The sequence below is a fragment of the Suricata suricatta genome, chromosome 16, assembly GCF_006229205.1.
Source record: "Suricata suricatta isolate VVHF042 chromosome 16, meerkat_22Aug2017_6uvM2_HiC, whole genome shotgun sequence".
In the NCBI taxonomy this organism is placed as follows: Eukaryota; Metazoa; Chordata; class Mammalia; order Carnivora; family Herpestidae; genus Suricata; species Suricata suricatta.
In genome coordinates, this window is record NC_043715.1 from 44,293,922 (window position 1) to 44,310,888 (window position 16,967).

General features: G+C 48.4%; 2 protein-coding genes across 3 annotated transcripts in view; one reads left to right on the forward strand and one right to left on the reverse strand.

Moving 5' to 3' along the window:
- WDR87 (WD repeat domain 87) overlaps positions 1–9,073 on the reverse strand; it is an 11,403-nt gene extending 2,330 nt beyond the window's left edge. Inside the window, exons 1-5 of one of the 2 annotated variants that reach the window (XM_029925438.1) lie at positions 8,999–9,073; positions 7,921–7,979; positions 4,556–7,453; positions 3,839–4,107; positions 15–3,469 (exon numbers count right to left, since the gene is read on the reverse strand). In XM_029925438.1, coding sequence (XP_029781298.1) covers positions 15–3,469; positions 3,839–4,107; positions 4,556–7,453; positions 7,921–7,979; positions 8,999–9,073 — 6,756 coding nt within the window. Of the gene's footprint in view, positions 1–14; positions 3,470–3,838; positions 4,108–4,555; positions 7,454–7,811; positions 7,980–8,998 lie in introns of both variants that reach the window. The other variant, XM_029925436.1, reaches the window with a different exon arrangement.
- A 5,991-nt stretch (positions 9,074–15,064) lies between these two features.
- The window catches only part of SIPA1L3 (signal induced proliferation associated 1 like 3), a 225,182-nt gene continuing 223,279 nt past the window's right edge, over positions 15,065–16,967 (forward strand). Inside the window, exon 1 of the mRNA XM_029924283.1 lies at positions 15,065–15,698. The gene's annotated coding sequence lies outside the window, so the exon portion shown is untranslated. The remainder of the gene's footprint in view (positions 15,699–16,967) is intronic.

Here is a 16,967-nt window from a genome sequence, read left to right on the forward strand (position 1 = left end):
CCCTCTTCCAACACTCCCTCCTCCTCTTCCTCCCCCTCTTCCTCCTCCTCTTCTTCCTCCTCCTTCTCTTCCTCCTCCTCCTCTTCCTCCTCCTCCTCTTCCTCCTCCTCAGACAAACTCTCTTGCTCTACTTCATCTAATAGGCCTTCCATGTCCTTGGAAATGCTCTCTCTACTTTCCCCTTGACTGGGAAGCTCTCCCTTTTCTGTAACCACTAGTTCTTTTCTCTTTCTCAACCTTTGTTCAGGCAATGGTGTTACCTCTTCTTCCTCTGTTACTGCTCCCTCCACTTCTTCCTGTATGATTTCTCTCTGTTGTCTGGCCAATTCGCTTTCTTCCTTGGCTATTTCTTCCTCTTTCTTTATTATTCTTTCCATTTCTTTGGCAAGTTTTCTCTGTTTCTTAGCCAGTTTCTTCTCATCTTCAGTTATTTCCAGCGGTTCTTCAGAAACATCCCGCTCTTTGGCATCAAGTTTACTTTGTTCCTTGCCCAATCTCCTTTCCTTTGCAAAGAGTGACCTCTTTGTCTTTGTCAACTCTATTTCTTCCTGGGTCAGTTTTGTTTCTTTTTTGCTAAGTTTTTGAAGTGCCTGTAAGATTTTGCTGCTCACTTTTGCCTGTGCCTTGGAAGTGCCCTTGCTTTCTTTAGCTAACTTCCTTACTACTTTGGCTAGCTTCCTCTCTTCCTGGGCATACACTCGCCCTCCTCTGCTGTATTCCAGTTTTCCTTTGGCAGTGTCCCTTAGCTCTGTGGCCAGTATCCTGTCTTCGTACACAGGTATCTTCTCCTCGAGGGACAATTTCTTCTTGATTAGTTCTAGTTCATTATTAGTCAGTTTCCCCTCTCTTAAGGTTTCTTTGGTCTCTCCTGCAGAGAGAGTTTGCTTTCCCTCAGCCAGCCTCGCCTTCTCTTGGGCCAGTTTCTTCATTTCCCCGCCCAGTGACTTTTCTTCCTTGGCACTCTCCCACTCTCCTCTGAGGAGTTTCAGTTGTTGAAACACCGCCCTCTTCTCCAGAGCGAATCGCATCTTGTCCTGGGCTAGATTGTGCTGCTTCTCAGCCAGCCTTTCCTCTGACTGGGCCAGCTTTTTCTCTGCCTCAGCCACCTTCTCCTTCTGGGAAACATTTGCCTTTTGTTCCATCAGCTGCTTCCCTACCTGAACCAGTTTCTTCTTGTACATGTCCATTTTCTCCTTTACTTCAGTTAATTTATCTTTGTTGTGGGTGAGGTTTTCTTGGAGCTTCAGGATGTTCTCTTTCTTCTGAGTAAATTTCACTCTCTCATCAAGCAGATTCTCCTTCTCCTGAGCCAGAGACCTCCGCCTCCAGGCTAGGCTATCCTTCTTCTCTCGGAGTTTCTCCTTCTTCTGGACCAATCTTTCTTTTTCCTGGGCTAGTTTTAACTTGATCTCCATCAGTTTCTTCCTTTTCTGGGCAAGGCTTACCTCTACTTCAGGCAGTTTCTCCTTGTCTTTGGCCAGTTTCTGCTCTTCCTGGACCAGCAGCTCTTCTTCCAGGGCCAGTGCGTCCTCTTCCATAAGCAGTTTCTGCTCTTGCCAGGACAGCGTCTTCTCTTCCTGATCCAGTCCTTCCTCTTCCTCAGCTAACTCCTTCTCTTTGTGGCTCAGTTCTTCTTTCCAAGCCAGCTCCTGCTCTTCTGATGCCAGCTTCTCCAATTCCTGGGCTAGTTCCTTTTCTTGCAATGCCAGATCTTGCTCCTTCTGCGACAGTTTTTCCATTTTCTGGACCAGGATTGTTTTTACCTCAGCCACCTTCCCTACTTTCTTTGCTATTTTCTCTTCTACTCGAGCCAGTTCCTCAAATTTCTTGGCCAGTTTCTTCCTTTTCTGGGCCAGTCTCTCTGCTTCCTGAGTTAGCTTCTCCTCTCTTTGGGCCAGCTTTTCCTCTTTGTAGGCAAACATCCTCTCTTCCTGGACCATTGTCCTGTCTCTTTGAGCCTGTTTCCCATAGTCTCTGGCCAGTTTCCTCTCTTCCTGGGCCAGCTTTCTCTCTTCTTGTGCTAACTTCTCTTCTTCTTGTGCCAGCTTCCTTTCTTCTTGGGCTCGTTTTCTTTTAGCCTGGGCTTGTTTCCTCTCAATATAGGCCTCTTTATATTCTTTTTGGACTTGTCTCTGCTCTTTTTTCACCAGGTCTTCTTCTCCTCCTCCTTCTTTTCCTTCTCCCTCTTCCTGAGACAGTGTTTCTCCCTCCAGGGTCAGTTCCTCCTCCTTATCCTTGAACGGTGGCTCCTTGGGCCTGGCTGATACTCCTTCCCCTCTTAGCTTCCTCTTGTCCTCTTCCAGCTTTTCCTCAGCTGGGAGTGGCTTCTTTTCATCCATTTGTGCTTTCTCCTCTTCCTCAAGATGCTTCCTGTCCCAAGCTTCCTTCCATTCGTTCCAGGATATCCTCCTCTCCTCACTGGCCTTTTCCCACTCATCCCTGGACTTCTTCCACTCCGGCCAAGACAGCTTCCTCTCTGCTGTAACTGGTCTTCCTTCTTGTGCAACCACTCCCTCCTCTGGTTTGGCCATTTCCTCCATTTGCTGACTCACATCTCTCCCTCCTTTGGCTACTTTCCTATGTTTTTTATCCACTTTCATTTCCTGCCAGACTGCTTTCCTCTCTTGCTTAAAGGGCTTCTTAAAGGATTTCTTCTCTTTCTTTGATATTCGTTCACCCTTGGTTAGGTCACCTGGTTCAAAAAACGTAATTGTCTTTTTCTTCCCTTTTCTGGCAGTCACCTGGACGTCTGGCCTGCCGCTGGCCTCCTTCTGCACGTCCTCTCGCACGTCTGGCCCCTCATCTCTTCTGATCACTGCGTCTTCTCTGATTGTCCCCCCATCCCAGTGGAGCTCCTCAAACACAACCGCACTTTCTTTCTTCAACAAGGGGCAGATCTCCCTAAAAAGGTCCCAACTGGGCTGCCGATCTGCCAGCACCTCCTGAGCCATGGTCACCAGCTCCATGTTTAGAGCTTGTGACACTTCTGTTTGGGAACTGGATAATCTCAAGCTCATAAGACGACATAGATCATTCCGCCATGATGAGCCATCTCCAGGGGTGACCCTGTGACCAGGCGCTCCAGAGGCACCTCGCCCTTCAGTCTTCAGCGTCTTCATACCTGGTTTAACCTCTACAGCAGACAGAGATTTCTCAACTTCCTTTGTCTTCTTCTTGGGCCTCTTTAGGGGCTTCTTAACTGTTTTTTTCTTGCCTCTTCCATCACGTAATTTCCTTAGCATCTCCAGGGTCAGTGCAGTATGGTCCTTTGGGAAATCTTTCTCTGGAGGTTGTTGTTCAGCATCTTTTGAAATCTTGAACAAACTTACAGTTGAAGACCTTCCAGAATAGATGGCCGTATCCATCACCTCAAGCAGTGCAGCTTCACTCTGGTCACCTTCACCCTCTAAGGGATGTGGCCCTTTGTCAGCCTTTTTTATCTTCTTGAGGCTCCGCCACAGTTTTCGGGCTGCAGGGAAGATCATGAGACATAGATAAGGAAGACATGGCAGGGGAGGCTTAAGTCACACCCTTCCCACTAATGGCATGAGCTAAGAGGAATTGCTATAAAAGAAGTAGCAACAGAGGGGGCAAAGGCTTAAAAAAAGGGGAGGAGATTCTCCTTACTTTATTCCAATCCTCCCCCCTTCCAAATCCTATGAACATAAGCCTTGAAGTCTCCCCAGGTTTGGGTAGATTCTTCCTAGGAAATTTCTTTTGGTAAAAACATCTGTCTGCTTGTCTCTAGTCCCACCTGACTGATATCTCTGGACCCATGTTAGCCTGATTGTATTGCCGTAAGGACCCTGAGGCATGAACCAGATCACCCCATACATACTGTGCTTTTTTTCCCCTGCTTGGCCCTGTCTTTGGCCTTTGCTGGGCTTGGTGGCAACTTCAGATTCTTTAGGAACTTCAGATTTCTTGGAAAGGGACCAAAGTTCAGAAGTTTTTGCAACCTCTAAAGAAAATGCAGGCTTTTTGTCTCCCTCTGACAAGGTCAGATTTTCATTTAGTCGCTGCTCCACTTGAGTATAGAGGATTTGGAGATCTGCGGCCTGCATCCCCAGCAGATGGTCCAGGGGTTCCTCCCCAATCACTTCCTGCCTGTGACAGTCAAAGGAGGAAAGACATGGTAAGTCAGGGACAACAGGGCCAATGAGAAGGAAAGAACTACCATGGAATAGTCAGGGGGTTTGGCAAAGTGGCCAACAGAGACAGTGTATGTCAAGGTAAAGGATGGCCAAGAAGAAAGAAGAAATCTAGAAAGCCAAGGCGGCAATGACTTGAGTGGTTTGCATGGGGACTACAGGGGTAGGAGAAAAGGATGAAAAGGGGAACTTCAGTAAGTCGGGGATAGATAGGAGTGGGAGAAGAAATGGAGACAGGAGTAAGCAGTAGGGATTGTCAGGAGGGTCTAGAAATGGAAAAAGACTATGAAAGATAACAAGGACAGGAAGAATGAATGCACAGGTATGAAGAGACAGTGAAGGAAGGGAAGGGGAGAAGAAAAATAGAGGCTAGTCAAGAATTGCAGAAGGCACAAAAAACTTACTGCATCTCCCGGAAGGTGTCTTGGTGCTGGATCAAATTTAGGAGTGAGGACTTAGTGTGGATTCCAGTGTCACCCATGAGGCTCAGGGCCTTACTCCTCACTCTTTGGTCCTTGTCCATCAATCCTTGGGCCAGAGGCATGGCAAAGAGCTGAGTAATCATTCCTAGACGCTTCAGCCCTTCCCAGGCTAGCTCTCGGATCAGTGGATTGGAATTGGTGGTATTATCCAGTAGACGATGGGCTGTTTCAGAGCGCAGGGCTGAAGACACTTCGTAAGAGGCAAAGATTTGCCCTAGTGCACCAATACAGCATTGGAACTTGAGTGGAGGAGCATGGATCATAATGTTGAGGATTGCCTCCACCAGGCTATTAATAGCTATTTCACTCATCTTTTTGCCCAGCCAGCTGCGGTCTGCTGAGTCTGTAAGCACATTGTAGGTTATATCCTTGGATAATCTCAATTTTATGAAGTCTTCATCTTCCTTTTCCTGTGAATATGCTCTTGCCTTACCTACCAATTTTGCCCTACTGTGCCAGAAGAAGAATTGCTGGGACTTGTCCCATTCTATTTCCCGCATAGGTGAATGCAGGTTGCACTGGAGGAATATTGGACTGCCCTCTGGCCAAAGACGGGCACGAATCACTGAGTTGGGGATGTAGCAGTCAGGAGCCAACAGCCATTTCTTCCCTTTACCAAAGTAGCACCGCAATATTTGGTAGGGGTTGAGTCCATCCCAGGTAGCCAGCTGTAGTTGGGGAGGAACCACATAATGGGCGTGATGAGGTTTTGTTACCTCTGTCGAATCCATTTCCCCTTTACACAAGGAATCGTGTCTGAAGGCAGACAGTAACACGGGACTCCCTGGTTCATCTTCAATGACATGTGGCACCTTCTGGTCAAAGGCGATGGCCCGGTAATTGACCAGTTTCTCCAGTCCCACTAATTCCTGTTGCCCCTTTTCAAGGTAGATATACTTGGGCACAAACATGGTCTCAAAGGAGAAGAAAAAGCTGGGCATGAAAGGCTTAGGGATCTCTAGCACTTCATCTGGCATGCTCATAAAGGAAAGGTGAGACAGCAGGGATGGGTGAAGCAGTTTGAGACAGGACACCAGATAAAGACTCTGGTTAAAGGCCACAAGCAAGTCACCCCGGTCATTTGCAAAGCAGAGTGGGCCAAAGTGCAGTGATGAGTCCAGCATGGCTACGAGTCTGCCACGGAAGTTCCAGACCCGGACAGAGCCATCAATACCACCTGTGACAAAAAGACTCAAGGACAGGCAGACATCAAAGGATGTGATGGTACACTGGTGCAGAGGCAACGTCTCTATGAACACTGAGCCTTCCTGTGACTCAGAGGACAGGAAATCGTGGAACTTCCAGAGACGCAGGCAGTTAGTCTCTGTGATGGCGCCCACAGACGTGGGTAAGAGTATCAGGTGTTTTAGGTGACAGGTGCTGAGGATGCTGGCAAGGCAGTTCAAATGTAATTTCTTCCCCTCAAGCACTGCTTCTGATAGGTGCACATAGTCATCCATTCCATAGGAGCAGAGCAAAGCATTTTCTCGGCTACCAAAAGGCCCTCCAGGCAGCGTAGAAAGTGCGAGTACAGCTCCAAAGTGCATGCATTTCTGTATTCGGGCATAGTTGTACTGGGAAAGCACTCTGATCACACCACTCTGGTGTCCAGAGAACATTAGCCCTTGGAGACCCCGACCCAGATAGAAATGCCCATAAGCCAGGCATTGTACCCAGTCTTGAGAATTGGGTGAGGTGCACAAGAGATACTTGGCTGGGCAAGGGCAGCGGGTCGTGTCAAACACCAGCACATCTGTGCTGCCTGTCGCTACAAAGAGCTCCTCTTTCTCTGTGTCAAAGGCCCAATCGACAGCCTGGTCCAGGACTGAGAAGGGCCAGGTAAGGAGCAGAAGATCCCCTGTGATTGGGGACACAAAGCGCAATAAGCCATCGTCAGTAGTGCACAGGATCCGGAAGCAGTTATCACCACAGCGAACCCGCCGCACCTGCTGGGGAGTAGCGCCACAGACATTGAAGAGGCTATAGAAGCAGGGCAGACTGTACAAGGAGAAAGAACAGGTAGTCTGGCAGAAGAAAGTAAGACTGTCAATGAACTGGAGCCGACAGAGCTCCTCGCCGAGTTCAAGCCGCCGCAGCAGGTTCCCGGAAGTGAGGTTCCACTCCTTGATCAAGCCTTCCTTGCCAGCTGTCAGCAGGGTGTGGGCTTCAGGCCGGCTCTGGATACACACCACTGATGAGAAGTGGGCCTTGAAACTGTGGAGAGAGTGGCCCCGGATGAAGCTCCAAACTTGGATTTCCCCAGTGTGGTTCCCAGCATAGAGAAAACCCTGGTCAAAGCAGGTGAAGCAGCAGGTGATAGAGCCACTGGTGGCAGAAGTGAACCTCCCCACCTCAGCTAGCTGGCCTTGGCCCTGGCGCTCCAGGACCCTCACCATAGTCTCACACAGGGCCAGAAGGGAGCCCTTGGGGCCGTTCAGCACGATGTCTTGGATAAGCTCATCACCAGGCATGGGAACCATGTGGGCTATATGGAGGCCCTTGCCATTCCGGTCAATGATCCAGGTGACCACTGCCCCCAGGATGCCCGACAGAAGCATTTTCATTTCTGGGTCATAGCAGAGGCAGTTGATGTTAAAGCGGCAGGGGACAGTACTAAGGGATTTGAATGACCAAACGTGGTCCCCAAAGAGCCGCAGGATCAGGTCACCACAGTAGGCCACGAGGATATGAAAGGAACCTGTGTGGACCATAGACTGGATAGGAGGCAACCGTTCAGTCATGGAGAATACTCTCTTCTCAACCAGGTCCTCCGTTTGGCTCTTCATCCACACCACAGCCTGGAAGAGAGTAAGATGGAGACTGCCTAGAAGAGATAGTAGGAGAGGAAAGGGCAGAGTAGTCTGCTATTCCCCCCCACCCCCATTCTTGTGCTAAAGAGGACTTGGAAGATTCTAGAGTGTTTCTACCCCCTGGTTATGGGAACTGGAAATACAGTAGAAGCAGGAAGCTTGGGACCCTTTCCCTAACCTTGGCCTACTTTAGGGGAACCAGAAAATCTACCCAGCAAGGAGACTGTAATTGGAGAAAGGATGAAGGGAGAATCTTAAATCTAGGTCACTTGCCTCCAGAGGCAGATTTTCCTCTGTGGGTCTGGGGTGAGAGCTTCTGTGGGCCTCTGTGGAACGGGCTAAGGAGGAGAAAGGCGAGGCGGGTTTACCTGTACTTCTTTTGTGCTTGTCACCCAAGAGAGGGAGGCAAAGAAGCTGGCATCGCTGAAGTAGTGGCATACAGGTGGCATATTGTGAGGATGGCGAGACTCTCTGAACAGTATCTGGGACCGGTCGCTCAGCACAACTACGTCCTTCTGTGCGTTATCCGAAACTTGCTGGAGAGAGGCACGGCGTAAGCGAAGAGACTGGGGCACAGTGGCACTAAGTATGTTCTCACACAAGCCACAACCGAAGCAGTTCCCGAAGTCACACCACCTGCCTGTCACCCCACACATGCACAGCTTGTTCCTTGTACAGCACCTATGCTTCACAAGCGAGCCACACTCCTACCGGGCCGGTATGGGCGAATTTCATAGTGTGAGCACAGGGAAAAGCACGTTCTTCCTAACATACCTGTTCTCTGACACTCCCCCTTCTGTCTAAACGGTACATATGTCGTAAAAGACACAGTTAACCCATTACCCAGGCAAGGGCATCACCATACACCTACATGATATGTAATAGAGTGTAGCTTGAAGGTTTTTTTTTTATTTTTTAAATGTTTATTTAGTTTTGAGAGAGAGAGAGCGCCAGAGCAGGGGAGGGGCAGAGAGAGAGGGAGACACAGAATCTGAAGCAGGCTCCAGGCTCTGAGCTGTCAGCACAGAGTCCCACATGGGGCTCCAACTCACGAACAGTGAGGTCATGACCTGAGCCAAAGTCAGATACTCAACTGACTGAGCCACCCAGGCACCCCTAGCTTGAAGTTCTTAAGGCTTAAAAGTGCATGAAGACCTTTAGGACACCCTACCTGGCTTTTAAACTTGAAAGAGAAAGATAGTATATATATATATGTACAGTGTGTATTATCCCACAGTGATAGAGCATGTGCTATGGAACATGCTCCTGGGATGGTTTACACAGAGCCAACCATAGCAAAACTGAGATTGGCAAACGTTCTGTCCAGTGCCTTCTCCCTTCTCTTTTAGAAAAAAATCTCTCTCCCCAAAGTGTTCACCTTCCACTATCAAGTGTACTTGCAAGAGATCGCTAGACTCATTTGAAAATTGATGGCCCACTTCCTACAATGCCTGCTTTCTGATTCCATGGAAAAAATCTATGTTCCTGTGAAGTGCTCATAATGATTAAGACAGATAGAGGCCAATAATATGTTTATGTCCTACATATATATTACCTTGCTTTTATATATGATGTCATTTAGGAGGTATTTAAAATCCTGCCACAGGGGAATGAGTCTGGAAGAAGCCATCACCTTGATTATTCCTCCTCAGGACCGTTGCTCAAAAACATACAGGAATCCAAAAGAGACAGCTTAGCCTTTACTACTTTTTGAGGAGCTAGGAAATAGAAATCAAGATTCATGAACTCATTTTTATTGAACAATTTTTGAGTATCAGGAACTATGCCTAAGACCTGCTGGGTCTTTTTTTTTAAATTTTTTTTTAATGTTTTATTTATTTTTGATACAGAGAGAGACAGAGCTTGAGAGGGGAAGGGGCAGAGAGAGAAGGAGACACAGAACCAGAAGCAGGCTCCAGGCTCTGAGCTAACTGCCAGCACAGAGCCTGACGCGGGGCTCGAACCCACGAATGTGAGATCTGACCTGAGCCAAAGTCAGAGGCTTAAGTGACTGAGCCACCCAGGTGCCCCGACCTGCCGGGTCTTTTAATCCTGGGGCCCAGTGAGGTATCTATTAGCCCACTTTATAGGTGAGAAAACTGAGGCTTAGGGAGGATAAATAAAAGAGAGGAAGATTGAATCTCAGCATTGGCTGTCATAACCCAGTAGTTAGTAGAGGTGAAGGAAGCCGGGAGAGGAGCCAGAAAGGAATACCATCACAGGCAAATAACATTTCTTTACTGCTGGTAGTGTGTCAAAAGAGTATTTTGCAAGGACTAGGAGTAACTGAAGTGTGGTCCCTGGATCTCCTGTACCGGGATTCCTAAGAGAGAGTCCATCTTAACATGGAGAACCCTGGGTTCTTCTGGTCTAGACCTACTGCAGCAGAACCCTGGAGGTGGGACCCAGGGGCCTTCTCTTCTAACAAGTTCCCTACGTGTTTCTATGGACATTCAAGTCTGACTACTGAAACAGGAACTTGAGAGGATGCCACCCAGGACTGAGAATGCCACCCCGCACAGCTGGAGAAAGGATGCAACGGTTTGACTTCGCAGGCTTTCCCGGGCTTGTGGGATCAAGGAGCTCTTCCTCACGTGCTGCACCTGCTGTCCGTCCTCTTCCTCATTTTCTTCTCTGTGCCTTCATGAGGACGAACCTCTGCTTATCCTTCTTGGATTGGGAGTCCTACTTTTTATTTTATTTTATTTCATTTATATTTTTAAAGTTTTTTTTTATTTATTTTGAGAGCAAGCACACAAGCAGGGCAGAGAGAGAGGGAGAGAAAGAATCTCAAGCAGCCTCCTCACTGTCAGTGCAGAGCCCGGCGCAAGGCTTGATCCCACCATCCTGGGATCATGACCTGCATTGAAATCCAGAGTTGATACTTAACCGACAGAGTCACCCAGCTGCCCCTATTTTATTTTATTTTATTTTATTTTATTATTTTATTTTATTATTTTATTTTATTTTATTTTATTTATTTTATTTTTTTATTTTATTTTAAAGGTTTATTTATTTAGAGAGTGCACGCACACAAGCAGGTCAGAGAGAGAGGGAGAGAGAGAGAATCCCAAGCAGGCTCAGTGCAGAGCCTGACACAGGGCTCAATCTCACAACTGCAAGTTCACGACCTGAGCCAATATCAAGCATCATATGCTCAAACGAGTGGGCCACCAGGAGCCCTGGGAATCCTACTTTTAATAAGCCCCTCTGTCAGGGAGTCTGGCATTACTGGTCTGACAATGGGCTTGTCTTCCTCATTTGTAAAATGAAAATGCCAGTCTTGCCTACTTCACAGGATTGTTGCAAAGATCAAATAAGTTAATTCATGCGAATTCCTTTCTAAGTATACTCTGTAGCAACAAACGATTATGATTGCTGATTTTAGGCTGGTTTGGTTCTCAGACCAGTATTTCTTTCTTTTCCAAACTATACTTTGTACTTTACAGTTGCTCTGGAAACATTACGGCTAAATATATAGATATAGTCTGGCCAGCAGAGGGCGCTAGAGGCCACTCTTGAACCTGCTAGATGAAGGAAAACTGACGAACTTCCAGGGTTTTTTTTAATGCTTATTTATTTTTGAGAGAGAGACAGAGAGAGACAGAGAGAGAGAGAGAAGAGAGAGAGACAGAGAGAGAGACAGAGAGAGAGACAGAGAGAGCATGAGCAAGAGAAAGGGAGACACAAAATGTGAAGCAGGCTCCAGTCACTGAGCTGTCGGCACAGAGCTTGAATTCACAAACCATGAAATCATGGCCTGAGCTGAAGTCGGGTGCTTAACCAACTGAGCCACCCAGGCGCCCCTAAACTTCCAGTTTTAAGAAGTGGATCCTACAGCGTGATCCCCTAGGCCAGTAGTGTACGTATCACCTGGGAACTTGTTAGAAATGAAAATTATCAGGCCCCACACCAGACCTAATGGATTGGTAACTCTGAGGGCAGAGTTTTAGAATCTCTCCAGCTGATCTTTATGCATACTAAAACCTGAGAACTGCTTACTTGGAGAGTGATTGGAGCTCTAGATCAGTTTGGTCTCGGCTTCCTGAAGTAAGGTCAGCAGAATCCCCCGTATGGCATGGCTAGGCCTAGATCCTGTGTTGCCACAGAGACTTGGCTGGGTTTGGGGGGAAACAGCAAAATTTGTCATCATCTTCTGATGTGTAAAGAGGGTTAGAGCCCTTCCAAGAGTTTTCACACCAATCACTGCATTAGTTCTCAAAAGAATTCTGAGAGGCAGATAGCATTCATCTCCATTATACATTAGGAAAGTGAATTCAGAGGGGCAAAGGGAGGTGTTCAAGACTCCAGAGGGCAGATTCAAGACTAAGATCCAATCCACAGTTCAGGATTCTTCGGCCATATCAGAGGAGAAAGGGGTTCTGCTGACTGATACTCAGGAAGCTTTCTGACTCACAAACCCACTAATGGGAACTGGTGACTGGCTGCCAGGCACTAGCATCCCTCCATCTCTACTGTCCCCAAGGCTGCATGCTGCCCTCCTGCCATATCTTCCCTCATTCTAGTCCCCTGTAGCCCTACACTTGGTGCTCCTTTGGACCACATTTCAGGAGCCAGTATGAGCTGCTTCACATCCTGCACATCAGTGGACGGCCCAGTGGGCCAGGCCCCATAGCTCAGATTTAACACCCCAGAGTTAGGGAAAGAGTAGTCATTTGTAACAAATTTGTAGTCACTGTCATCAGTTTCCATGTTTCTAATATCTGCTCTGGGTCCAACTTTTCTTGGCTAGCTTGCAAAAAAGCAGGCGGTTGGGACTCTTTGGGAGCAACATTCCTTGGGGGCCAGGGAGAAAGAAGTCCTTCAAACCCCAAACTTCTGTTTATTTATTTATTTTTTTTGCCACTCTCGCCCAGCCCACATACCAGCTTCCTCCCGTTACCCTCAGAGGAAACCTCTCTCCTAAAGTTCACCCACATTTGATTCCCTAAAAGCAAATCTGGAGTGAGCTCCAGATGCCTTAATGCCAATAATCTTGACTTTTTACTATCTTGATAACCCAAAGATGATCTAATGGGAGGATTCAAGCCCTGCTGTCGATTTAAGGGAGTCTGTATTGGGGGCCAAGGTTTGGTATTCCCTGCTTACTATGGAGACAAACCAGGTCTGGGACTGGGCACTGCACTACACCCTCTTCTTAGCTGCTGTCCACTCCAGGCTACCGTGTCAGTGATGGTGGGACGGAAGGCCAGATGTCAGCAAGCTCTGCCTTTGTAATAAAGAGAATTGGCTCTAGGGGGCACTGCATTCCGTGACACCATTGGGCCCCTAGGCTCCTTTTGGGTCTCTCCTGGGCTCCATATGCTGTTACAGGAACGTGAGGGCACACAGCTCCGGCCCTGTAGAGCTTACAGTTCAGCAGGGAAGGCAGACATCAAAGAGTTGTCATAAAATTGATTACAATGAGAAATTCTGAGTAATGGGTTATATCATTCTTTGAACTTTTCTAAAACTTTTAATCTTCTCAAACTTAAATTATTCTATAGATGCAGTTTTAAGAAGGATAGGAACACAGTGCTGTGAGTACATATACCAAGGAGACTTGGCCACCCAAAAGAAGGGTGATGTGCCCCTCAAGGTTGAGGTGGACCCTGCATGGTGGCTCTCATGTAAGGGAATAGGGGTGCAGAAAGCCGGCACCAGAAGGGCCTAATTGGTCGGAGGGGCCATAATGCCAGAGGTAATCCTGGGAACTCAGTAGACATTTTACATATATTGTTTCGTTTTAATTCTTATAACGATTCTGTGACTTAGCTAGCATGCTCCCCTTACACAACTTTTTAAAATGGACATGGTAGTCTCCCTCTGTCTGCCCCTCCCCTATTTGTGCTCTTGTCTCTGTCTCTCAAAAATAAACATTGAAAAAACTTTTTTTTTAAAAATGTTTTACTTATTTTTGTACAGAGAGAGACAGAGCATGAGAGAGGAAGGAGATACAGAACCGGAAGCAGGCTCCAGGCTCTGAGCTAGCTGTCAGCACAGAGTCTGACGCGGGGCTCGAACCCACAAACGTGAGATCTGACCTGAGCCGAAGTTGGAGGCTTAACCGACTGAACCACCCAGGTGCCCCATGAAAAAACTTAAAAAAAATAAGATGAACGTGGTAAAAAATATTCAAAAAATATTAAGAAGCATATAATGAAAAAGCCACCTTTTCCCACAAGCTTGTCTTTGTTTCCCTTTCACAGAGGTAATCCTGGTTGTGTCTTTCTGCAGGTACATACGCAAGCATATATGTAAAAAATATTAGAGCGGTAGTACACTCCATTCACTGTTCTGCACCTCTTTCTCACTTAATACATCTTAGAGATTAACTCGTATTAATACTCAATAGCTCTGTCTCATTTTTCAGCAGTTGCCAGCTGCTTGGTATTTAGGGTTTATTTATCGAAACTTCTATTCATGGACATTGGGCAGTTTCCAACCTTTTGCTATGACAACCCCTGCCACAAATGAGTGTCTGTTAATGCCTTAAAGTTTTTTATTTTATTTCATTTTTAGTTAAGTGAAATTTTAAAATTGAAGCAATGTAAATGTTTTCTCTTTAAACATAACTTATTTTGGATATACAGGGTTAAATAAAATTTTAAAGCTAATTTCACTTTCCTTTAATTTTTTAATGGAGTAATTAAAATAGCAAATATGGTTACATTGTATTTATGTTGCATAGTCCTGCTTTAGATTGTCACCGTCTGGCGGTGGGTGGTCTGATATCCCCACCAGACTTAGCTCCTTCAAGGTGGGAACACAGACTGTTTTCTCGGTGATCTTACAATCACCCAACCTGGCATGACGTAGGTGCCTAATACGTTTCAGTTGAATGAATGAGCAAATGAATGACCCTCTGCCCTCCCCCAGTAAGAATAGGTGCTTCCCTGCTTCAAGTCTTACTGAGCATCTTCTTGGAAGAAACAATGAGGTGGGAAAGGTATTGAAGGTATTGAATGGGTTTTCTTGACAGACCTTCCACTTTCAGCCAATCCCTCCGTAACCCCTATGGAGTTGGAGTGGTATCATCCAGTTTTTGAAAAAAAGGTCGGATTCTTGATTGTGTCAGCAAGTGGACTAAATGTGAACAAAATTCCTAGGCGGTAGGTACTCAACAAGCACTAGACACCCTCAGAATGTGTGATCAACGACTGAAAGATGGCTAAGAGGGCCTCCAGGGCAGCCCTGTGGGTGGTGGTCCGCAGGCTCCCCACGAAGGAAGAGCTCGGGAGCTGCCTGCACAAGCCAGAGGCCACTATACCCGAGTCTCTACACACTCGGGCGTCGCGGCCATCCGCGTGCGCAGGGAAGAGGGCGTGTCCTCCTCTTCAAGGCTGGAGCTATGCCTATTACCTGTGACGACAGGACTCCAGACAAGGGACGGGTACGGCGTGTGTGGCGACACCCGGGAGCTCCTATGTGAAGTACTAGACTTAGAAAGAGCGCCTCAGGAGCGACCTTGGGAGGCTGCAGGAGGACTCGCCCAAAGGAGCGGTTAGCCCCCCAACCCCGAGCTGCGCAGAGTGATCGAGGCTAGCGGAGTGAGCGCGCGTGCGCAGTAGCGCGCGCCCGTAGGCAAAAGCCCAGCGCGCGGCTCCGCTCGCGCGTTCGAAAGAGGAAAAAAAAAGTCTCCCCCGCGGGAGCCCGCGGCATTTAGGCTGGAGTTGGCCGGCGAGCGCGCGTGCGCGAGCGCGCACAGACGCCCTCCTCCACCGCTCCCCTCCATTGGGGGGTCTAGCGCACAGCTCCGCTGTCCCCGCCTCTCCCGAGGCTCGCGCCCTCGGGGTAAGTACCTCGCGACTTGCGGAGAGGGGGGTGAATCCGCCGAAGGAAGGCTGGAGGCGGACAGGGCTGGGAGAAAGGGAAAAAGCGCTCTCGCAGAGCGAAGAGCTCGGCCACCAGGCTGGAGTCTGCAGAAGACACGCCTCCATCCCTCACGCCCCTCGGGGCTGCGGAAGTGCTCTGGAGACTGGAGCGGCAAGGAGGCGACAGGTGGACTACCATTCCCAGAAGGCAGCGCGCGGCTGCGCCTACTGCTCCCGGCAGTACCTGCGCGCTAGGCTTTTTTCAGTTTGCTGCCTCCTAGGGCGAAACTACAGTTCCCAGGAGGCCTCGCGCGAAGCGGCTTGGAAGTGGGCAGCCTGGAAGTCACTCGGGCCACAGGAGCTGGCGGCGTCTCCAGCGAACGGCGCGGGGCCGGACACCGCGGTCGTGGGGCCCGTGTGACGGGCAGCCGGGACGCCCAGGTATGTGGTTTCGGGTGTAGGGGCGGCCTCACGTACGGGTGGCGGGGAATCGATGTCCACTCGGACCCTGAGGGTCAGCGCGAGCTGGGGACCCGGCGGACGGCCGGGTGTGGGCACCGGTTGTTGGGGGCGGCGGCGCCGGGACTCGCGCCCTCCGGACCTGGCCGGACCTGTGCCCGTATGATTCAACTTTCGAGACATGGTACCCAGTGCTGTATGAAAGCATGGAGTGGGAGTCGGGTAGCGATGGGTTCGCGTCCTGCCTCTCTCTGCTACTCCGGAGCTGCGATCTGAGAAAATCGTACCGAACCTCAGTTTCCCCTAAGGTAAAATGAGAAGAAGAGTGTTTTTGCTGGGGATTCTGTTGAGATGTTGAGATATGGCGAATAAAGCGTTTGGCACATAGAATACACTTACTACGTGTTTGCGCTATTGTTGGCTCCCAAGAAATAGGGTGAGGGTACTATCCATAAACACAGGGTTAGTTGAGGGTGTGCATGTAAAGAGCCGAGTCAGTAGTTGGCACCCAGTGCAGGATAGCTGCAGTTAACTGAAATTATTTTGAGGGCTTTGGTTTGGGAGGTAGAGACCCAGATTCAAATTTAGGCTCTGCCATTTGCCAGCTGTGTGACCTTGGGCAACTGACTTCACCTCTCTGTGGCTTGGTTTCTCTATCTGTAAAATGGGGATTTTAATAGCAGCCACCTCATGGAGTTGTTTGGAGGATGCAGTGAGAATACTATGTGTAAAGTGCTTAAAGCAGCAGCTGGCACATGTGCAGCGTTTAATAAATGATACCATTTGTTCAGCGTTTACCCAGTGTCCCAGAGACCCTCTGAGGGTGGGGCTCTGGCTGTAATCTAGGTCTGGGCCACTGGGGAGACCACTGGTCTAGTTGATTTCCTCTTCTTCAGCCTCAGGTTCCACATTTGTAAAATGGGATGACAATATTGCTCTCAGAAGGTTGTAAAGATTTGCTGAGATTGTATTCCTAGTCCAGAGCCATCTCTTACTAAGTAGCAGCTCTTATGTATTATAATTGTTGTTCTTCAGTGTTCTCCATCTGGCCCAGAGACTGTCTAACTGTGGGCTGTGACATGACAGCCCTGAGCTCCCCCACACATTCACTCCCAGCCTCAGTGTCCCATCTGTGAAATGGTAGTCATAGGATTTTGTGCCAGGGTTGTTTTGATGATTCCAGGAGATAATTCATGTTTAGTGTTCAGCACAGGGCAGGGTGCATAGTAAGCACTTAATGAATGTATCTTG